Here is a 25,189-nt window from a genome sequence, read left to right on the forward strand (position 1 = left end):
CCTCATTCTCCCCGTGGGCTCTCCCGATCAGGGTTGAGGGTAACCTCCGATGGATTTCATTATCAATGTTCGTAATCCACCGTTGAAGTCGATGGATCTCTCACGGTATGTCCTCCCGGGTAGGCTCGGACATTTATCTCATTAGTGACATGGTTAAGATTTAGGGTTGAGAGATGAAAGATGATATAGGAAAATTTTTGAAGGTGTATAACTTTCATTTGGGATTGTTGGCCTCGAAAATTAGCAAAGAGAATTTAGAGTTGAGTTTTTGAATGGGTGGTTTGGGATAGGAAAGAAAATTTTCAGGTGGGGGGGAAAGGCGGAAGCTAGGGAACCCTAAGATAAGACTAGAGTTAGGCTAGCACTTATATCAAATGATACCAGAGGAGAAATCCCAACCCACAAAAGAAAACTTTTATTGATATAAGGATAGGGTTAGAGCACACATAAACTAAAAATAACACGACCAACACATAAAACGACACAAATAACACCTTGAAAGTGCATCTCAAGGATAGTGGAGGTCGGCTAGGTGGATCGTGATAGTTGGCATGGGTGGTGATAGCAAAGGAATGCTGATGGTAGCGATGGGAAAAAGCAGAATTGTAAGGACATCAAGGTAAAATGCAAGAAATGAAGCGGTGGAGGCTAGGGAAGGAGGAGGGCTAAAAAGCCAAAAAGGGAGGAAGATACATCACCCCCTTGGAGTAAGATACAACCTTAACACCACCACATCCACGAATACAACCCACAAAGGGGAAAAGGCTTCACACTGGCAGCTGAAATCAACACAATAAAAATTACCCAACTCTAAAAACAACAACTAAATGGACTCTTACATGAAGAAGAAAGGACAGAGATAAGGAAAAAAACTCCCACACAAAATGAAGTGGTAGAGAGTCCAGAAATATTCAGAAATTAGCCCTAAAAATACTGCCAAACAAAGAAGACACATAAAAGGAAGGAGGAGAGGCCCTGGCGGCTCTGCCACCCTTTTCCAAGTGCTTGATCTAGGCAGGAGATGCGAAAGGAAGGCCGATTGGGCAGTTCGATCCTTCTAGAAGCTTGGACCGGCCCCCATGCCAACCAATACAGCTGGCTCTTGTTTTCCCGCACCCGCTTTCCACATCTACGAGGGGACGCCTCGCATCATTCAGTGTCCTGGTATGGGAGCATTATGGAACGAATGAACTTATGGGAAGATACATCAATAGGAAAGACTATGAGGTCATTAGGCTAAACTTAGACAAATATCTTGATGAGTGAGAGTACGGGCTTTTACACTTACTATGAAGGTCTGAGTTAGGAAAGATTTCAGAACAAATTCTAAAATGCCACTGCATGTGCCAATATTTCATAAGTTTCTTTAATAGATGTAGACAATTTTCTTGTATCATGGCTTTCATAAAAAGGGGCCTTATGGAGTTTATTTACGAAATGCAGTTGGAATTCATGCCAACAAGTATTTGTACCTGTAGATTATTGCACTCACTCAGATCTTTGTAAGTTGAACGCAGTCCTTGTAGGCATTGAACTCAGCATTGGGCTAGGATTGATTTAACATGACTAATTATTATATATGATAAACGAAAGGTTAAAAATATCATTTAACTACTGTATTTCTTGAATTGGTGATTCATTGCCCAACAAAGGACTCAATTCCCTAGGCAAATTCCATGTTTCCCTAGCACACAACCCCAAGTCAATGCCTTCTCTATTTTAACAGAAAGAAGCAAGAAAAGAAAAAATAATGGCTTTTTCATCAATAACTCTAGAAGCTCAAATTAAGAAGTTTCCATCACAATTACTGGCATAAAAGTAATAGCCGACTTTTCGAACATTATTGATCTTTGCTTGCAGTTTCATGTATCAAAACCTTTAGCATTAACTCAAGGTGTAAGATTATTTATAGGCCATAACATATTTTCAAGCATTTCATTCCAATGATATACATCAAATATTGGCATAGCAAAATCAAGGCAGCAAATTCACGCATGAGATTTTATTCACAAATATCCTGATGCTTCAGCAAAAAAGATGTAACAAATTCCAATCACAGCTACACATATGAAAAGCACATTCATGATTTATGAAATAAATTCATGATCCAAAGAACTCACATGAAAGGCAAAACAATAATTAAGCTAAAATAGATTTACAATTACTGAAGAAAAAAAAGAAATTACAAGGATGAAAGGTCTACCTGTTTAGCCTTTTCAAATTTCCCAAAGGTGGCATATGCATTAATAAGGGCCATGTAAACATATTTTGTTGCTTGAACTCCTGTGTGTTGCATTTCATCATAATACTGCAGGCATACAGAAACAAAAGGAAATAAAAACATATGAAATATTCTAATTCATAGCAAAATTGGCACCCATTTGGAACTGTGATCTGTTGTAACAGAAGGATGGATGACTATGAACCCATCACAAGATGGGGCAAAACAACCATAGCAGCATGATAAATCCTAAATAATTGGAAGGAAGTCAAAGATCCATCTAGATGAGATAGAGTTTTTATCTTTATAATGCTATAGCAAACATAACATCAAAGCTATAACTTTTTTATTTGCCTTACATGCACTAATTAATGAATATGAATACAGTAAAAAAACTCATTAACACTAAGAAGCATGCATTTTTTGGTGTGAGTTAACAAAGTGGTGCATCGGTCTAAGAAAAAGTGGAAACATAAAAGAGGCAAAGCCCGTGCAACATTGTTGATTTCTAGGAAAATGTACCTTAATTAACGAATGCCTGCACTTTGTATATGTTTTGCACTGAAAAGCTAAAAAATCATGTGTTGTATTATGCATTGCTTGTTGACAACTGAGAACATAAGAAATTAAAAAAAAAAAAAAACCCTAAAAACATGAGATTTAGGAGATAATCTACAACCAAACTACGCAATTTCAAAACCACAATGAATTACATAAACAGGAAACTAGATGTTGCAGAACATCAAGAACAAATACAAGATTTTGAAAGCCAGAAAGAAGCCAAACAAAATAATGTTAAAGCTCAAAGAAATAATAAGAAGGCAAAGGGAAGGATAAGTCAAAAACAAATTATAAAAACCCTAGTACAAGATTCCAAACTAGGCTCAAACCCAAATTATTTGTATGATGGATGTTCCAATTTTGGCCCAAGCTTTTAAAATTTGTACATTTCTTTCTCTCATTCTTTCTTTCTTTTTTTTTTCTTTTCTTTTTGGTGATGCAATCATGTGAGTTTTAAAGTGGTTTCTAGAAGAGAAGTGAAAGTGGTGTCCATGCATTGGTGGCATAAATTTTGTCAAAAATGCTTAATATCATCCTTTCTCTCATTGGCCATTTCGACATAAACAAGATTCTCCATGTAAAATCATGTGAATTTTGAATTGATTGAGTTAGGCTATAAATAGAAATATGAATGAATGAGAATTCATTTTTTCAATGCTTAACAAAATTTTCAAGGTTGAGAATTTTTGTGCTTGGTAACCTATCCTCTCATTCTTTTTCATTAGAGCTACATTCATTCATCCTATTATTTCAAAAATCTCGTCAATCACTCAAAAGGTAATACTTTCTTAGTGATTAAAGCATCCCCAACTGCCCATTTGCTCTTCCACAAAGCCCCAATCTTCCATGGAAATGGCTCAGAAGCCTCCCCAAATCTAACAACCATAATTCTTCCCCCTTCACCTAGTCTCCACAAATCCAACCCTCCGCCCACAAACCCACCCACACTTATCCAATAAATCCTCCCTACATCCCAGCATATCCCTTAAAACGCAGAACAACTACAAAGCTACCCCCCATGCTTCCATTTTTGCCTCCAATAACTTTACAAAAAATCAAAACCCATTGTATGCACTCAAATAAAACCCTTGGCTGACCTCTTAACCCATCATACCCCATTTAACCTTCATTAAACTGCTTCTTTAAAGAGCTAAACCAAATCAACCAAAATTAGCCTAATTCAAACAAGTATTGGGTCTCCCACCACCACACCCTCTGAAGGCCACACCTTCCCCCCCCACCCCCCCAAAAAAAAAAAAAAAAAAAAGTCCCAATCAACCCTGTACCAATTCAACAACCTCCCATTAGCCTTAATAAAGAAAGAAATCCATTTTTAACCCTCTTTCAAATTCATACAACAATGACTAGCTCAATTGCATTCAAAGCTCCTAGCAAACTCTAATATTTAAATAAAACAAGCACAAGTTAAGTCGAAAACTTGACGCACCATTTTAACACTTTCCCCACAATATTTAAGAGTTCAGGAAGCTCCTCAAATCAATCAGCCACAATCTCTTATGGAATACACTCCACCAATGTAACTCAAACATAATACACTGCTTCGATTCACACCTAGGCATTATATCATTTACAACATAACTTGTAAAGGATAAGCCAGAAGCATCAAAGATTTTTTCAAAGGTTAAGGCACTTCCACACTTCCAAGCAAACCATATACAGTGCAAGTTTCCAAATCAGTTCTAATATGTATCATTTCAAGGAAAAACTTTCCTTAATGGAGGTAAATATAGGAAATTATAATTCTCTCCCTCTTAATCCAATGGTTTAGCATAATTGGATCACGTCATGACTTATAATTTTCAAGCTGAGAACTTTAACATTTCATAGAACTAACGGCTACACACCATGCAATTTCACCAACCCGAGATACCATATGAACTGAATACGTGCAAGAGAAATCTATAGCATAAATGTTATATTGTAAATTTCTATCAATGAACATTGAAAGTACACCAACCGCCAAATTCATGCATCTCTGGCACACTTGTTTCCTCATCTTGAATGTTGCAATCATAAAACCTAGTATCGAGACAAACTCTATGATGCAAACTTACACCTAACTAGCTAAAGTCTTTCCCAACTTGTTCAAGAATTTTTCTAGTTGTCTTAAGAGTTCTCTCCTAAAGTTGCCCCATACAGCATATATAGCCTACCAACACTTCTAGCTCTAAAACAAAAGGAACCCTGCAAAGCTTAAGAATTTTAGTTTCACCATAAAATACGTACCTTAAATCATTACGAGTATAAAAAAAAAAGATTCACTAAGAAAACATGAACAATATGGCATCCCAAGTACACCAACGCAAGTCCTAATACAATAAATATCCATCCCTAAAATCTTACGCACCATTATTTATCATATAGATATTGTGGGTCTCATATGATTCATAAGTGGTATGTAAAGGAGAAAGTGTTGAACCGTACAATCCTAAAGGATGAAAATGGTCATAAACATTTTCTGCTGTGTGACAATCAATGGAAATGCTGAATAAGTCACGCATCCATTCAGCTTGGGAATTTTGAATTTATATGCCTCATATGTTGTTGTTGTTGTTGTATATTTATTTTCATGGAGAAATATAACTGACAATTTATTTCAGACAAAATTAATTCCTCCAGCATCCCCAAACTACTCATTGCAAATGAAATTGATTTGAACAAATTCTAATTCAAACCTTTGTCCGGACATGGTTTGAACTTGTTATAACCATGGTTTAAATGTGTAGGCATTGTGGGATTATGAACATGGAAAAGGCATCATGTGAAATCACAAAGAAAGGCATTGCTTAAAGCCTCTTAGAATGCTAAATCATAAGAAAAAGTTGCACAAAAACGGACAATAAAACTTACACCCTCTGGATGGGAGATGCCTTCTAACTCCTAAATGACTTTAAAGCCATGATGTCATCTCAATGAAATATAAGATAGGCTAACTAATGAAGAGAATAGGATGCATATGAGGGTCAAAATATGCATTATAGAAATGCAATGATTCTAACTTTACATGAAGGCATGCTTATGCCATGCGATGTGTCTATACAATTTGGCTCAAGCAAGCTAGAGACATTGTCTTGCAGAGGTACAAGTTGTCCCGAAGAAGTCATCTCCCTGAGAACTTGCAAGAGTTGAAAATTCCAAAAAAGATGATGGGTCGACGAAGTCAGCAGCTCAGTAATTTGAAGTTGCTGACTTGTTAGTGGCTTGATTAGAGTGAAGTTGCTAACCACAAACGTGGACAAGTGTTGGGATGGTCAGCAAGTTTAACTGGTGGCTAGAAACATTTTGCAATGCCTTTCTAGAATCCTAAGCGTGGCACAAGGACCTACCTTCAAGGGTTCCAAAGGAACCCTACAGAAAGTCCTGAAGTCCTTCCATTGAATCAACATTTCAACCACACCACTTCCAGAGAAGCGATTCAAGAAGGGCCGCTAAGTGGAGGACCTATCAATGAAAAAGAGATGGAAAGAAATGAACACCCAAAAAGCAGATGGGAAGGTAACAGAAAGATTACTTATGGGATACGACTTTAGTAAATCAAAATCTCCATGTGGCGTCTCAAGATTCGTAAAGCTAAAAGCAACAAGAGAAGGAAGAAACCCACAATCATTAGAATCTGTGGCATGCTAAAATTGCACACTACAAGACACAAAGGGAATCAAATATGAGAAGTGCGGGAAAACTATAAACTAACAACACAAGTGCTAGTAAACTCAAGAACTAAAAGGTTAACAGCACGAAAGTTGAGAGGGGTTCCAAAGAGCGGGGTACAGTCAATGGGGGACAACCAACCAACACTTGAAAAATTAAAAATTTTAGGTTTTATAGGGGCAGAGGTTGTGCTGCCTCTGCCATCACTCTAGGTCAAGACCACACAAGATAGTAAGCTAGAGAGATTATTTAGGTGCCTCATTTGACGCAACCAAACTAGATAAGAAGAGAAGTCTCACATTTTCTTGGTATACCCTTTTATTTCATGAAAGAATGAATTTTTGCAAAGATAAAACAAATGGCAACGCGCGACTAAAGGGAGGTCATCAAAAGAACAATCACCTCAAACCCAATAATGTTGAAAAGAAGCTCTTGCAAGATCTTGCTTGTCGAGGCGCACAAGAGATAAGCGATCAAGTCACCCAACCAGTGAAGCTAAGGAGGGCACCGAGAAGTTAGCCTATTAGCAAAGGTGACATGAAAGTAGACAGAGATGATGCGGAGACTTTCTTATGACAAATTGTCGAATTATTGATGAGATCCATGACCACGACCCCTCAAAAATACTAAATTAATATTACATATTTAAGATTTTTTACAAACATAAGTCGTGTTGACATTTCAAACATATGGATTTAAATATTTTGCATCGGCATACAAAATATTTATGCATTTAAAAAGAGTTCTTACAAATATAAACTTTGCATGATAACAAATTAAAAATAAACATGATTTGCCTAATACAAAAGAAAATTTCATAATAAAAATATCAAAAGTTATGTATGTCTTCAACAAATACAATGTCCTACATATTGATATAAAATTATATGTGAAAAGTTCCGTGAATTATAAAACTCAGAAAGACATTCATATTTATAGACTCATTCTTGTTTAAAGAAATTCAGACCATTCGGATATATAAACTCATTCTTGAGTTGCCCCTACTGAGAGAAGTTCAGCAAGTCATAAAGAGGACCCTTTTGTGTCATGTCTGGAAGATTAGATAAGAGTTATTTAGATGTTAGATTCGATTAAGCACGACACCCATTATCAAATGTCCAGACATAAGGGATGAAACCCAATATTGAAATTTGTCTTAAGTGCTGGATGGGGAAGGAAATTCTTCAATGGGATCCAGGTCCTATCACTGAAGAAAAAGAGGTCTCTCCTGAGTGGTTGCTAGCGAGAGTGCACAGTCAGATACATATTTCATCCAAGAATTGATTTTGCCTCGCATACTTGATTATCAGCTACATTCCGCTAATTATGATAAGTGGAAGAAGCAGTTTTCAGACTTAAGGGTTCGAGAGTTACATTAGGGAAACTTGCCTCTATACGCAGCTCTAGCTCAGAATGTACCAAAAAATGATACATATTTATTCTATCAAGACGAGTTGTGCAAGACCTGTCAAAATACTAAATTTTTTTTGCAACGTTCAATGTCGCGTACCTGACTTTGTATTACAGAAAACCTAAAGCTTCGACAAATGAAGTCGCTCATCCCAACTCCGAGATATTGATGTGAAAACATATCGGGGCTTACCAGGTCGTAGTACCGTAGCAGCTACAGTACAACATATTGGGCTTTGCTGGGTCGTGATATTGGAGCAGCTATAGTACCATGGTCCAATTCTACCTCTCCTTGCTTACTTGATTCCATCCCTGTCTAGCCCTTCCTTTTCTATCACTTTTCTTGTCTACCACCTTTCTTTTCTATCACCTTCCAATTTCTCTTTCTCTACCTATTCTATATATTATTTCTCATTATATATAAGATTTGTTTATTAGGGTTCACATTACAATGTGTCTTTGTTTCAAATTTCTGTCAGGACAGCCATCGGCATCCGTTTCCATTCAATGGCTGTATCCGAAGATTGGGTGGTGCTTAGGTTGCATCTCTCTCCCGAGGTGGTGATTATTTTCCTCCTACTCCCTTTCACATCCTCCCACATCGCTCACTATCACCGAACTTCGCTACAGCCACCGGAAACAACACCCAATTTGTTGTTTTCTGCAATTCTTTGCCTACCAGACACTTTCCCTTTCCTTCCAGCATTGTTGTTGCCTAAATCGCACCTCCTCCCTGCTATCTAAGCCTTCTCACTGGGCCACTCCCGACCACAACAGCCAAGGAATACCTCTGTCCTGCTATCCCAGAGTTGTTCGCCCCTACTTCTCTATGCCATCACGAAGGAAAGCCTCCACGCGTTGTCTCTGCATTTCTGCACTTCCTCCTCTTTGCCGCAAATTCCTTTGTTGCCACCACCCCCGCCAATTATCCCAATCTACCTAGCTGACCTCCACCACTCTGGGATACACTTTAGGGGTGTTTGCTTATGTTGTATTATGTTTGTTATTATTTATTTCATATTTGAAGAGTCTTCATTGTAACCCTATTTAAATTCAACAATAATATTTCAATTTCTATTGTGGTTTAAGATAACTTCGGTATCATTTGGTATCAAAGATAGCCTAACCCTAATCATATCCTAAGTTTTCCTAGCATCTGCTCCTATCCAAGTCATCTCCACCCAATATATTCTTTCTTATTCCCAAACCATAGCATAATTTGACATAACCTTAATTTTCCCTTGTTGATTTTCAAAATTAGAAGCCCTAAATCATTTTTTACACTCTCTTTCATCTTCCAATCCTAAAAACTAGCCATGTTGCCGAGGTTTCAATAGGTGGAAGTCTGATCGAGGGGAAAGGACACGGTGTCATTTATGGGAAACTTACGAAGAACGGTTCAAGAGATTTTTAGATAATATATGCAGTGGGAAACCCGCCAACGACAACAGAAGCTTACCATTTTTGCGAGGAGACAATCCAGATGAGTCGCCTGTCGCCACAACAGTGGCTTGCTAAATCGAAGGCATGGAGTAAATCTCTTCCATCATGTTGATTCGAGGAATGAAGAACATCTACCTCAAAGATTTGACCCGAAATATCTGAGAAGCCATAATTGGGAAGTAAAATTGGATTTGCCAATTTTCGATGGCCACATGGATCTGGATGAGTTCATTAAAAGTAACTAGACCTTGGAATGTGTCTTTGAGTGGCAGGACGTCTCCTGGACAGGATGGTAAAACTAGCTGCCAACAAGCTAAAAAATAGTGCATTAATTTGGTGGCAAAATCTGAAGCACCTACACCAACGTTAGGTAAAAGATAAGATCACTATTTGGTCCGAGATGAAACAAGAGATGAAACACCAGTTCATGCCCACTCACTACAAGTCAAACATTCAGACCCCAATTTCAAGGTGGAGAGATCACATCACTAGATGTCAACCACATCTTACAGGCAGGGTTCAACCCTAGAATCCTATAGCTAGAACATAACTAGGGGGACATCCAAGTTGATCTCACCTATGGAGACACTAGTTCAGGGTGGAAAACAAAGAGCACCAATCGACATTTTCAAATCCGTCTAAGTCATGAGGTGTTTCAAGTGTCAGGAATTTGGGAATGTTGAAGCAAATCACACAAAGAGGGGGTAATCTGTTTCACTAAGCAGAGCGTACTGAAAAAATTAGGAAATGACACATTAGACACTAAAGACGACGAGAGCACAAAAGAGGATCAGTTTCTAGTTGAGGAGGGAAAGATGCACATAGTTCCAGTTGAGCCCATGAGAGAGACCCCAACTGACTGTCCAAGACAATCTGGAGTTCGAGGAACTGACACCAAAGGCATGTCAACCTTAAATAAGACAAGCCAAATCATTCAAATCTATAGACTCGTTTCTGAGTTGCCCCTACCGATAGAGGTCCAACACATCAGAAATGGGGCCTTTTTCTGTTATGTTTGGAAGATTACATGAAGTTGTTAAGATGTTAGATTCGATTTAGCATGGTACCCATTATCAAATGTCCCGACAGAAGGGTTGAAGCTCAGCCTTGAAATTTGTCATAGGAGCTTGGTGGGAAAGGAAATTCTTTAATGAGATCCAGTTCACACCAGTGAAGAAGAAGAGGTCTCTCCTAAGCTTCTGCTAGCGAGAGTAGCACAGTCTACTACAAATTTCATCCCATAATTGATTTTGCCTCACATACTTGTTTATCAGCTACAATCCCCTGAGTATGAGAAGTGAAAGAAGCAGGTTTCAGACTTAAGGGTTTGATAATTATATTAGAGAAACCTACATCTATATGCAGCTCCAATTCAAAATGTGCAAAAAAATGATGCATAGTTATTCTATCAGAACGTGTTTTGGATTGAAAATGTCTATAAGATCAACATGCTAGGAGACTATAATATATATATATATAATATATATATGGTTTGTGTACTTAGGATTTAGATTATTGTGTCTTTCTTTCCGATTTCTATCAGGACAGTTGTCGACTTATGTTTCCCTTTCGAGGGTTATATCCAAAGGAGAAGGTGGTGCTCAGGTTGTATCTCTCTCCCGAGATGGTAATCATTTTTCTCCAATTCCATTTCGCATTCTCCCACATCGCTCACTACAATCGTAACTCATTGCAGCCGCCTGAAACAACACCCGATTTGATGTTTTCTACAATTCTCCGCCTACTAGTCACCTTCCCCTCCCTTCCAGTATTGCGGCCACCCAAACCGCACCTCTTCTCTGTTGTCCCAACCTTTCCACTATGCTGTTGCCGCCCATGATAGTCAGGAATTCCAGTATTGCGGCCACCCAAACCGCACCTCTTCCACAATTCCATTTCGCATTCCCTAATGTCTCAGTGCTATTCACCCCCACTCCTCACTATCATCACCCAGGACAACCTCCATTCTAATTGTCCCTGCATTTCTACACTTCCCCCTTGTTGTCACCAGCATTCCTTTGCTGCAGCCACCACCGCCAACTATCTTGATCCACCTAGCCGACCACCACCATGGAATACACTTTAGGGGTGTTTGCTTATGTCATTTTAAATTTATTATCATTTATTTTCTATTTAAAATATTTTCGTTATAACCTTAATTGAATTCAACAATAATATTTCAATTTCTATTTTTGTTTAGATTAACTCTGGTATCGCCCCCCCCCCCCCCCCCTCTCTCTCTTCATCACTTGACAAATTTTTTCTTACAATGAAATAAGTCATACTTTCCCTCATATTTATAAGCAAAAAGAGTTCATGCACAAAATACACATGTTATTGGAGAATGGAGAAGTGACAATGGAGATGAAAAAGTATACAATTGTTCATACAGGAAACAAAATTGTGATGATGGACAAGGTGCAGCGGAGATGAACGCGTGTATAATTATTCATTCATGAAAAAAACTTATTTTTGGATAATGAAGAAGAGGCAATGGAAGTGAACGTGTGTATATTTGTTTGGATGCTTTAATTCTTAAGAAAATTGAAAGTTTTTGCATGGATTCCACGTGTAAGAACTTTTTATGAAAATTCATGCATGGTGACACATAATTTGAAGAATGTTTGCATATTTAATAGAAGCAACTTTCATTTTTTGACTAACTTATTAAAGTTTATAATAAATCCAAAATATAAAATTTTAGATTTTTAAACTATATATTAAAAAAAATTAATGAAATGTAGAAGAATCATGGCTCTTAAAGAAACTTATGTTATATTACTTTCATGATATTAATATCATAACGATTATTTTTAATCATGATATTTAATTTCTAAATTTCAATTATATTTTTTTATAATAGTAAATAATTCTTTAACATTGATTATTTCTATTATTGCATTGATATCTATGACAGCCTATTTATTATTATTATTATTTGAGTTTTTTCATGCTATGAATAACAAAATCATCAATCAATATAAATGTTATTATAAAACTAATGAGTAACTTATTAAGTATTTTAAGTAATGCAAACTCTTAAACATCAAGGTGCCTTTTGGTACAACGGTTAGAATTTCATTAGACACTCCATAGTTAAGCGTGCTCTTGCAGGAGCATTCCTAAAATGGACAACCTCTTTGGAAGTTAGACTAATGGAGAAAAATCATGAGGCAATTAGGCCAAAATGTACCATATCACATTAGATGAGAGTTGGAGCTATAGAGAGTGGTAACAGAGCATTACACCAGTCTAAAGATAAAAAAATATACACGCTTGACGATTTTAAGTATATAATACTGATGCGGACATCAATTACCTAAGTGAGGAAAATTATGAAACTCCTCAAGTAGAAGGAAGTTGAACTCTTAAATATCAATGAACATTTATTGAGAGGTTTGATGGAGAAGTATGGGGAAAATAAGAAGGACCAAAATAAAATTTTTATTGATTTAGAAAAAGGTTACGATAAAGTTCCAAGAGAAGTTTTTTTGACAGTTCTAGAAAAGAAAGGTGTCGATATGACTTATATTCAAGTCATTAAAGATATATATACTAGAGTTGTTACTTGTGTTTGAACAAGAGGAGAAATGATGAAGTACATTTCTATTTCAGTTTGATTACATCAGGGATAGACTTTAAGCTCATATCGTTTTGCTTTAGTTATGAATGCTCTTATTGAGCATTTACAAGAGGACGTACCTTGATGTATGCTCTTCGCTGATGATATTATTCTTGTGGATAAAACTAGAGAAATGGCTCCAAAAAAGCATGAGTTATGGGAGTCTACTTTAAACGTTTGAGTAAATCTAAAATTGAATACATGGAATGTAATTTTAGTTGTAGTTGTTCAAGCGTCATAGTTGTAACAATGGGTGATCAAATCATTAAAACAAGTGAACATTATAAATATCTCGGGTTCATTGCCCAAAGTAATGGTGATATAGATGAAGATGTTATTAGTAGTATTCAAGTTGGATGGTTAAAGTGGAGGCATGCTTCGGGCCTATTGTGTGATAGAAAAGTAATGCTTAGTCTTGAAGAAAATTTTATATGATGGCGGTGAAACCTACAATGCTTTATGGCACGAAATGCTGGCCAATAAAAGAGAAGCATAAAATTATGTTAACTGTTATTGAGATAAGAATGCTTAGGTGGATGAGTGGCTTTACACTTATAGACAAAATGTGAAACGAATATATCCGTGAAAGGGTTTGTGTAGCTCCATTGGCAGACACAATTAGAAAGAGTCGTCTTAGATGGTTTAGTCACATTAAACATCAAGCATCTGATGATCTGACTAAGAGAGTGTTTAAGATTCAACATATGTTAAGAAAAATAGAAATAGACTAAAAAAAACCTAAGCATGTTGTATAAAAAAAGAACTTAATTTATTAGAACTAAATGAAAATATGACACTCAATAGGAAACAATGAAGAAAAAAGATTCATATCAGCTGAAATTTCATAAAAAAATCTAAAGTTAAGTGTGCTCTTATGGAAGCATTTCTAGAATGGGTGACCTCTTGAGAATTTACACAAATGAGGCAAAACTATGAGACAATTAGACCAACGCGGACAATATCTCGATGGATGAGAGTTTAGATTGTTACAAATAGCTAATTTAGAGTTCACCATACACTGCATAATTTAAAAAAATGCCATAATATATAAATTTATGGTATTAGATCAATGTTTAGGAAGTGGAGAATCTAAACTATGAGAAAGACGACACAAAGATGAAAAAACCCCAAAGAAAGTTGGCAAATGAAATTCTGTGAAATTTAAAAGACAACTTAAAATTGGCTACTAGAAAATAACAACTGGCATTCACTGCAGAGGATGACTAGTCGAGCTGATAGCAAGTCAAAATTTACAATAAAGCTAAATGATGTGAAGTCAACAAAGTGTGACTTTCGAAAAGTTGACCCAAGGGCCAAGAAGATATAGAACTCTTCGACAAGGTAATGAGAGTCTTTGGTAGGGTGCTAACAAGACAAAAGGTTCAATTGACAAGGCAAATACAAGCAAGCATATTAAGTATTAAGATAAAAATTTTTATCATCCATAGAGCAAACAATAAAATCATCAACAAGAAACCTACAACTGGAAGTAAGCAACAGGGGGAGTTGATGAGTCGAGGTTCCAAAGCCTATATTGATGGTGACGATACTTCGATCACCAAAATATCATCAAACAAAGTAGGATATAACACTAAACAAGTCTAAAATGAAGTCACCAGATACATCTCCTACATGGTTTCGAACTAGGAAGAACCGAACTTTTCATGACATGCATGAAGGGAACATGTTGAGTCAAGTAGTGCAATCTACCTATTAGCACAGTGATTGAAAGTTTTGTCACTAACCATAAGGTCCTGAGTTCAAGGCCCAGCACATACATGTGTGACCATGAGTTATTAAAAAGAATGTTGAATCAATTACTTATTGATCATTGCACTGTAATATTCAAGCATAAAAAGAACATCCCATAATCTACATCAGCTAAGTTAGCACTATTATCCTCACCAAAAGGTAGTTTTCACCTATTTGCCACTCTCTCTTATACAAAGCCATGCAACTATATGAATCTTTCTTGATGGCAACTTATGTTCTTGCCAACACACTAGAGCTAGACCATTTCTCCAATGGTTAACCCCACACAAACAATCACTTACTTTACTTTTCTTCATCAACACCCTTAAAACTTACAAATTACATCATCAGACAAAAGTGAATTATTCACATCTTCTAAGCTGTCGATATTTGAACAATTATGTCATGAAAGTGCTTATAAAAGGGAGGTAGAGCAAAATACTTATCAAGCTTAATCTTCATCATCCACAAACACATCACCGTCTTAATATATTTAGCTTGTAATAGAGTTTGCTGGAGATGGTTTTGGTCGTGAAAAGTAATTTCAGCTTAAGTGATACCTCATAGAATTATCTCTCCATAAACATCCATCAAATTCTCATAAATACATTTTCCATCCATATCAATATTTTCACCTTCATTCATCAAAGCAGGCATCTGAAAATGCCACATAACAGCATTTAAGAGTTGTTTCCTACTTCTCTAAAGGACAAAATTAGTTGGCAAATCAAACTTCTCAATCTCTAACTTCGTCGTCATCAATGAAAAAACCATCACTTAAATATGGTTTGTTCTATATGACTCGAAAGAGAACTGCTAACTGGATTATGAATTATGTACAAAGTTAATAAAAAATAAAACAATAAAAAGAATACAAAGATTTACATTATTCTGTTTCAATCAAACATATATTCAGAAGAGCCCTAGTCATTAAGAGGGTATGTTGATGAAGAATTAGAAATATACAAATTGCTTCCTCAACCCCTAGATCATGCATCACTTCTTGCATCTGCAAAGTTTCTTCCCCTGCTTGTCATTTTAAATAGGATCATGAAACCTGAGACATCTTGGAATTTCTCAATGCACAAAAATCCAAATGAATAAGATTTGGAGTGAGTTTCCAAAGAAATTTTAATCAACATGATTTAAAAAAAAAAAAGCTTGTATCCTTAATTGGAGTGAGGGGTATTACAGTCAATTTACAAGAATACAAACAAACAACATCAGAAGGCAAGAAATAAGATCATTTATGGTTTATATAGAAAATTTCATGCAAACATGTAGAGAGAATACTTAAGGAAAACCAGCTTTCATTATATATTCATAAGAAATCATAAAACTAAGAATAGAAACAATTAAACATTGAAATAGCAAAAAAAAATACAGTGAAGCAAATCATATTAAATAAACCTTGACAATATCCTCTTCACTTCCACAGTTGGATATCATGTAACTGTAAGTCTCAGAATCTGGCTTAATATTTAAATCTTGCATTTGCTGGAGAACCATCAATGCACCATAATTGTTTTTCTGATCAAAATTGTAGACAAAGCTTACATTAGGCCATCCACCAAAACATTAGCAAGACTCAGCTTTCAAGTAGGGAACACAAACCAAATCAAACAACTATATTCTACAGCATTATTCTTAGAAGAATCTTACGTACTCATTTCAATCAGCTCTCCATAACACAACAAACAAATAAGATATATATTGCAAATTACAAGCAGGATTCAAGAACTTTCAACGTGCTTCAGTTAAAGGCTCTTAAAAAAGAAACATTAACCTTCAAATAGCTCGGAAAAACCTTTAACTTCAAGATAGTAATTTATTCAATAAGTTGACAGTGCTGGAACATGCCGCCATTAAATTGATCAACTGTGAATTATTCTGATAATCACTTGTTCAATGACAGCAGCAAAAAAACCTAAAGTTCAATTGGCTACCTCCCAAGTAAAGTTTCATCTCGCATGAAACAGCTCCTATTTAACTAAAATGCAGGCAAAAATCACAAACGGGCACTAAACATTCGCAAATGCAGAAGATAAAAATTAGTGAATGTGGCTTGTGCCTAGCATAATCTAAAGCACAGATTTAGGAGCTTTCATTTTTTTTTTTTTTATTGAGTAGAGCACTTACAAGTATGGTTTAAAATTGCATAATATAAGAAGGGCATTGAGGAATGCTTCAATTTTTTTCAAAGAGGCTTACACCTGGCATAATCTTAGGTGTGCATGAAGCTTCAATTTTGTGTGGCGTGCACAACTAGCTTTAGTGTTTCTTTATCATGAATATAAATAAAATAACCCTAATAAAATACTCCTTACCTGAATAATACACAAATAAGAATATAATTGAAGTTATAACCATCAACGAAATCATTGATTTAAAATCTAAATAATATTGATTAGATAAGATAAAGCTGATTGGGATCGATGATGAGCAGAAATAAGAGGACATTGATACAGATGAGGCTGAAACGAAGGAGAAAATAAATTATTATGTTGACAATTCTAATGAAGGCACATTAATTGATGAGAGTAAAGGGGACTTCTAAATTTAAAAATTCTTACATTTATGGCTTGTTAAGTTCTTACTTTGATGAAAAATAGTGAGTGAGCGAGATATATAAATTAACTATATAATATACAACATATTTTAATTGTTATGTTATCATGTCTTATTTTGATCTTTGAATAACCTATCTTATTTTATGATTTGATATTTAGAAGTTAATATGTTGCTTCTTGCTTGTACAGTATGTTTCTTTATACCATGTTAAGATATCAATATGTTACTTTTTAATGTACTAATATTTTACTTCTTACTACATGCTTTGAACATACTGCAATACTTATTACTTCATGAAATTTGCTAATTTAAAAGCTACGTCATGAGGCTTAAGCCTGTTCTTAAGGATATAAAAAGCCATAAAGCCTAATTGCATAATTTTAAGCATTGGAAAATGTTGCCTACTGAGTTATCTGTATGCATAATTCCTTTCACCACTTAAACACTACCACCCATTATATCCATCTCCTAGTATGAGATTTCCTGGATCATTACTTCTTTCCTTCTTGCTTATTCATCCTTTAGCCCATCGCCATCTCTATTCTGGAATTGTTTCACCCTTTCCCCCGGTCATAGCATCCACTACATCAAGACATTAACGAATCACTTTACATAAAAATCAAACACTCCAGATATGATTCCTTCTCAACATCATAGTGCTCCAATAAATCATTATTCATATCCAAACAATTTCATCATCATTCATATCCAAACAATTTCCATTATCTGCAACTGCTTACCACAGGTCTCTCTTCTCCATAATTTCCCTCAAGTTCTCTCCACCATCAGTAAGATCAAGTGCCCTTAATGAGCTGAAATCCTCACATTCATCATTTCTCCTGTAAAATGCCTCACTAATATGCCATTAAATTAAAATATGAACTCAGCCCCCTCCACAACCCACCCCCCCTTTTTCTCTATGCATCCGTTTTGAGTGTTGCAGGATTGCCTACGTACCAAGTATCCCTCCCAATTCCTTCACAATAGCTTTAAATAAATGTATTATTTGTGCATCATCTATGCTCTATTATATGTGGCTATGTGCCTGCAATTCTTAATCTAGTTTCGGCTTTCTTCTTCTTTTTTTTTTTTTTCAAACGATGTGAACCATGAACCATCACCTTTAGTAATCAAAGGCATTATCACACAACCAAGTGTTATTCTCTAATACCTTATTAAAAAGTATTATTCTCACCGTCTTGCAATGTAATTTGGTAAATTCCAAAAGATACTTATACAAATTAACAAACCAAAATAATATCAGTGGCAGATTTGCTTTAAAGTTTCTCAAGAATTAGGCAGCAAAAATTACAATAGACAGGATAGTAACGATAGTCTATTTTGTTTTCGGGTTATCAGAAAGTAAAAGCAAAAAAGTAGCATCAATTTTATTTCAGGCTTCTCGGAAAAAGCGGAGAAGTGGCAATCTTTATAATGAGAATAAAGATTCAAACAAAATCTTGAATCATTTAGAGAAGGACGGTTCATCTCATCTATAAAATTCTGCAGCCTGCATTTGAAATCAATTAATAGCGCCTGAGTAAACTGAAATATGATCTTTAATAGAAGCAGTGTCACTGTCCAATTGCTCTACATTGCAGGGGTTTCAGAAAGAAATCCATAAAAGTGCTATAAATAACTAATCTAGCAAAGCCACTAAACACAAATTAGAAAGTCGTCAGACTATTTGCTATCATAATAAACATAAATTTTAAAGAAAATGCTTTCATATAAGAAAGCCACGTAGTGTTCAATGAGAAAACAGCAGGGTAGTCAAACATGAACAATACTCTTGTCTGATACAAATAGAATACATGTGATTTTAGAACAAATTTGATCAAAGTTCGTGTCTATTTTAGGATGTTTCTAGTTATTCAGAAGAAATTTCATTGAAGTCAATGTCCATTTATGGCGTCTTTTGGTTATTCTCAGAAGTAAATAATATAAAACAACAACAACAACAATAACAATAAGCATTTATCCTACTATGTGAAGTCAGCTGCATGAATTATTTTTCTCCATTGTGTCCTACTAAGTGCATATTCTCATTTAATTCTAATAAATTAAAATCACTTTTTATACAATATACCCATGTTTTTTTGGGTATACCATTGCCTTTCTTAACATAAGTCGAATCTAAAACATCTACTCTCCTAATTGGATCGTCGGATTGCCAATGTTTAATGTGACCAAATCATCTAAGACGACTCTCTCTAATCATGTCAGCCACTGGAGCTATACTAACCTTTTCACGGATACATTCATTTCACATTTTGTTTGTAAGTGTCGAGCCACTTATCCACCTAAGCATTTTCATCTCAGCAACACTTAACTTAGTAAATATTATAAAAGATGTAGAAAAATAGAAGGCCTGCTTCAACTTAGCATATCGAGAAAGAAAAAATGCAATTGTCAAGACCCGCCATGAGAGTAATTTTTGTATTAAAATAAATATTGAAAAAAAAAGGGAAAGAAAGGATGTGATTTCTTGGGAAAAGCCAACACCTACTTCAAAGCTGCTCAATGTATACAAACCAATATTATGGAGGTAGATTACACTTTTTTTACTTAGATTTACCATAATATATAATCAAACATTATTTAAATCTAGAATCCATCCTTCCTATAGGTGCAAGGCCCCATGATTAATTATATTTCCAGCTCATATGAGAGCACTAAATTAAAAAAGTTGTTTAGGTTTAGTATTTAACATTGACGTTTGAAGTTAATGAATGAGAAACGGTTGGGGAAATTCAACAAGTGATCCAAATATAATCCAACATCGAATCCATAACAATCAAGAAGCCTAATTAGTAACTATAGCTTGTCTCATTTAGGCATCCAAGTAGTCCAAAAATAAATAAATGCCTCAAATACGAGCTTTTGAGATTGGAATCAAATTGTTTGCTCAGAGAGGATTGGCTTTATCAACTTCACTAAATAGTTCGAAGGCGCATAGCATGCCCTCTTACAGTTTGAAAGTACAAGACGAGAAAGACAATAGTTCAAAGCTATGGAATGGGCATTATTCATGAATTTCAACTTGACTTGAAGAAGTGTGCATGACAGCATGGAATATCTTATAAAGTTAATTGGTGAGTTTACCTTTTATTAATGGGCTTATTATTATAGGAACTAACCAAATTTTTTAAAAGCACATTTTGAAGCGAGATTCACGAGCAAAGCGAAACGAAGCGTGTGAATCATTGTTTCGCTTTATAGAAGTGTGCTTCGAAGCACTAAAGTTAATTAACATTTTTTTTAAATTTTTATGTCTTTATTTTTTGCAGCAAACTATTAGAAATTGTTCGAAATTAAATTTGTAGGTTTATCCTCAATATTTGCCTTCAAGTTATGTATTGTATAATATTTTTTTTCTCTTTTATATCAAATTTTAAGCCAAAATTTATATTTTATAAATATTAATGAATGTATTTATATATATTAAAAATTTTATACAACTTCCTGGTGCTTTAATTAATAAAAGCACCGCTTCACTTTGCACTATGATTTTTGAAGCAAAAATAAAGCCTTGTGCTTTGCTCTTTGATAACAATGGACCTAACCTAAGTTTAATTTAGGGCTTACATCCTTGAGAAGGATTCATGTAGCCGACCCCACGTAGTGTGATTAAGGCTTTGTTGTTGTTGTATCCTTAAGAAGACCTATGAAATACTTTGTTGTGATGGTCTATAAAATTAATTGAAGGTTTCAATCATTGTAAGGCTCATTGATTATATGTTATAATGGGTTTATTTGCCTTATGATAACACAGGTTAATTGGTTTAGGGTTTGGCTTGCATCTATTAGAAGGCAAATAAGTGGAACTTACAATCTCACAAATAGGAAAATTTGATGAATACAGTCTTATCTATTAAGTTTTCCCCAATCGATTAAATTAGTTCAATTGGCTTATTAACTTTACGTCGTCCCCATTAATAAAACTTGGTCTTATATTTATCAAAAGAATCCATAAACAAGATTTACGGTTCTTAGGACTGAAAAGCTTATTAACGCAACTTGATTTGAGCTATTGCTTTGAACTTTGATAAGAATATTAGGATTTACAACTCGATGTGTTAAAGGCATAATAAGATACCCCCTATAATAGATATTATGATATTTTCTTGTTAGCAAGCTAGCCTTATAGAAAGGTGATCAGACAAATAATATAACCTCACACTATAAGCAAAGAAGCTTACGATCTCTTCTTGTAAGCAAAATAATATTATAAACAAGGTATCCAGATTAATGTTCGTATAACCAAACCCTATAAGCAAGGCTCATAGGTGAGGTGATCCAAAGAATGAAGTTGGATGCAACGAGTTTAGAAGAATTCATATCTTTTATTATTTATGCTACAAGCCTTGCACAACTCTGCATGTTTTTTAAAATTTAAACAATGAACATCCAGTTATTGCACACATGCAAGTATTAAGTGAATGGAAAAAAATCATGATTTTGCATGATTTGTTCCCATCATTGCCATTGTTTCTATCAAGGCATTATGAAGGCCAAGAATGTGTTAGTAGACTCTCTTTGTTTCCTTCTCATCAGAGGACCTTGAAGACAGTGATTCAATTTAGCCTGCACAGAGTGATCAAAATGATGTATTGAGCATATTGATAGGATTAAAATTGATTACCAAATGTATCAACTCCCTCCTTATGATACGCATGAAAGCATCCGTAAAACTTTGACCTAACACAAATATCAATGGGAAAAAAAATCAACCCCTATAACTGGACCAGAGATCAATATAAGGAATAAAGTTCTCAGGACGAACCTAAAATCAATGGCAAAGGAGTAGTCATTAAAACACAATCAAACAAAATATTGACAATGCAATGTCATCAATTAAGCCGAACAAAAGATCAGCGCTTCTTTAATTGATCACCGACATTTTTAGATCATTTCCAAAAAAAATTTATATAATAACCTCAGATTTTTTTTTCTTACTTATATCATAAGCATTTTAGAGAATGTTGACTGTCTAACCTTTCTATGATAAGTTATCTAAGAGATTAAATGTACAAAAAAACTTAGAATAACGCAACTGCTACAATGACGATCATCAGATAGCAATTTGAAAATCGTAACCAAAACTTCTCATCAAATGTAGTCACTAAAGAAAATGCATATACCATTATTTGAACAAAAAAACAACGAAGAGGGGAAAGAACTTGTGGCAAACCAAAGATCTACCGCAAAGAGTTGGTCTTCAAAACTCTATCTAGCAAAATATCAATGATGAGATGTCTTCAGTTTAGTCGGATCAAATCAAGGACTCTTCAATGGGTTGCATACATTCGAAACCCATACATTCGTACATGATGGGAATCGTTGAGGGAGGGAAGATTTAATTTATTATAGTATTTAACAACAAGAAGTTGATGAAAAAGTAAAGCAATTAGGTGTTGGGTCATCAAAGCTAGTGCATGTGAACAATAAGTTAGAGAAGCAAGTGTAAAGCCAGAGAAGGATGAGCCTAGGACATGAGTGTGGCCTAAAATAGCATCACAAAAGAGAAAAAGAGCGCGAAGAGAGAGCCACATTGAAAAAAAGAGACATTGGGGGAAGAGGCACATGTTTAAGCAAGATGTTAAGGCAAATCAACAACATATTCAAGAGAGAGTACTCGTACAAGAAACAAGGGAAAAAAAGAGGGGAGTTTAAATGAAAAGTCGAGCAAGAAAGTGAAAAGAAAGAAGATATGAGAGTGAGTGTCATGGCTTCTACGCAGAGGTGGATGAAAAGAAAAGCGGAAGTTGTCTAGGTTAAGCATTGAAGTTAGAAGAGACATTTTGGCAAAAGATAAGAGTGGAAGAGATTAGGAGCAAGGGTGAATAAGCATTTGAGGCTTTTTTTTTTTATTTCTTTCGTAGTTGATACAATCATCATATAATTTTATTGATCATGTGAAGCCATATAATATCATGAGAATTGATTCAATGCACATTAATGAAGAAAGATGTGTTAAAAATATGTTATTGTGATTAAAAATATGATGGAGAACTGACTAGTATGTGTCACAAAAAAAGGTTGAGAGGAAGGGTAAGTAAGCATTCAGAGATTTTTTTTCTTCCATTGAGAGTACATAAGATCACCATGTAACTTAATTGATAAAGAGAAGTCATATGTTAGTCCACATTAAAGAAGAAAAATGTGTCATAAATATGTTGATATTAGAATCAACATTTAGTTTGTGCCTGATACTGAAACTAATTAGGATTCAGCGGAAAAGCAAAAGTAAATTTTTATTAATATAAAAATAGGGCTACAACATTGCACAAACGAAAAAGAAAATACAACAACAATCAGTCTCTAGTTAGGAACGAAAGAGAAGATCCGAGAGAGGTGTTGGCGTCGACAAAAGGGAAAGGTGAAAGAGAAAAGGTTGAAACTATAGGATAGGTTAGAGGGGTGTTGATTGATGGGAAAGCAGCTGAACAGCAAGGAAGGGGGTTCTAGATGGCTAGACACCCAAGGAGGCTGTAAAGAAGTTAAGTACAGGTTGTTGGAATGGGGCTAGAGATAGCAAGACAGCAAGGTAAATAGTTGTAGGAGGCTCGGTTGGGTGCAAGTGACGGCAAGGGAGGATGGACAGCAAGGTCGGCCGCAGATGGGAGGGGGAACATAGTGTTGGGAGGCAGGCTGGGGTCTAGACAGTAGCCCTGCGGTATGACAGAGGGGTTGATCTAGTAGAGGGAACGAGGTTGGGAGATCGGGGGCTATGGGGAGTGGAGAAGGGTTAGGGAAGATGATCACCATCTAAGGAGAGGGATACAGCTGGAGCCTCAAGGGGAGAAAAGTACGTTGGGGATTGTCCTGACAGAACTAAAATCAAGAACACAACAAAAAATAAACCTTAAAGTCCAGAAAAGAATAAATTAGAGATTCCCACAATGAATGAACAAAAAAGGAAAGGAAGAGAAGAGGTGAATCGCAGTTCTGCCCCTTAGGGAACCTGCTCGGTCCAATCAGCCCTGGATCAGTGCCCTATGCTTGTCGATTCAGTCAACTGGCCATTCCTGCACCAGCGCGGAAATAACCCCGCACCGGCGTCAGCCTCACAAGATTGTCGAGGCTTCTGATTCCTTGTCTCCAATCCTAGCAACACCCGGATCCCAATGACGGCTGCATTGTCGCCCAAAGCATAAGTAAAGTCATCCCCCCTTGTGTGTACATGTCCTTATTGATTCGCTCTCTTGAGACTGTGGGCCATGTCTGTATTGTTGAGTTTTCCCACAGTAACCCACGACCAGTTTAGTCTGATGTGTTGTGAGCGTAGCCTGAACCTTCCTACCCAATGGTGAAGTTGTTGTACGGTGTCAACTGTGAGGTCTTAAAATATGTTATCGTTGTGTCATGTGTCTAGAGTTAGTATCTCTGTCCTCTTATGTTGTGTCGCCACTAAAACCGGTCTCACTGACGCAACTCTGCTGGTGAAGCCTTTTGTGTTCTCCGGTTTCGCCGACAGAAGCAGGACGTCGTGTTTCCCATGCTTAGTGAAAGAATACGTGCTCCTGAATCCATGGTACTAAGTCCTCCTGTCAAACTGTAACGATCTCCACAACAAAAAGTAACAAACATCCATAGGGACCATGTCACACCACACCTGATCCTGCAGCTAACCCGCAATCGAAAACTCTACTAAGCATCTTCTATTAATGCCGACTCGATTCTCCTCCTTCAGCCACATCAGTGAATGTGGTTGGGAATGCCTCTGATTCGTGAGGCCCAATTCTCAATAATCTATGTCACGTCGTCGATGCTAAGACTGTGCACCTTTCTGTTCACTATGCAGCGGGTGTAGAAAATATTGTGGCGAAGCCACTGCGAATCTCTTGTTTCCTTTGTCTGCAAGATCTGTCAAACCACGAGTCTCTCCTTCAACTAGTGGAAGTTGATCAACCTCCCCACCCCCTCGAAGGCGCATA

General features: G+C 35.9%; 1 protein-coding gene across 2 annotated transcripts in view; it reads right to left on the reverse strand.

Moving 5' to 3' along the window:
• The window catches only part of LOC110034083 (pentatricopeptide repeat-containing protein At4g04790, mitochondrial), a 114,097-nt gene that overhangs the window by 36,925 nt on the left and 51,983 nt on the right, over positions 1-25,189 (reverse strand). For both annotated transcript variants that reach the window (XM_020738338.1, XM_020738337.1), the window contains exons 10-11: positions 16,089-16,208; positions 2,204-2,308 (exon numbers count right to left, since the gene is read on the reverse strand). In XM_020738338.1, coding sequence (XP_020593997.1) covers positions 2,204-2,308; positions 16,089-16,208 — 225 coding nt within the window. The remainder of the gene's footprint in view (positions 1-2,203; positions 2,309-16,088; positions 16,209-25,189) is intronic.

Source organism: Phalaenopsis equestris, unplaced genomic scaffold, assembly GCF_001263595.1.
Source record: "Phalaenopsis equestris unplaced genomic scaffold, ASM126359v1 Scaffold001343, whole genome shotgun sequence".
Classification (NCBI taxonomy): domain Eukaryota; kingdom Viridiplantae; phylum Streptophyta; class Magnoliopsida; order Asparagales; family Orchidaceae; genus Phalaenopsis; species Phalaenopsis equestris.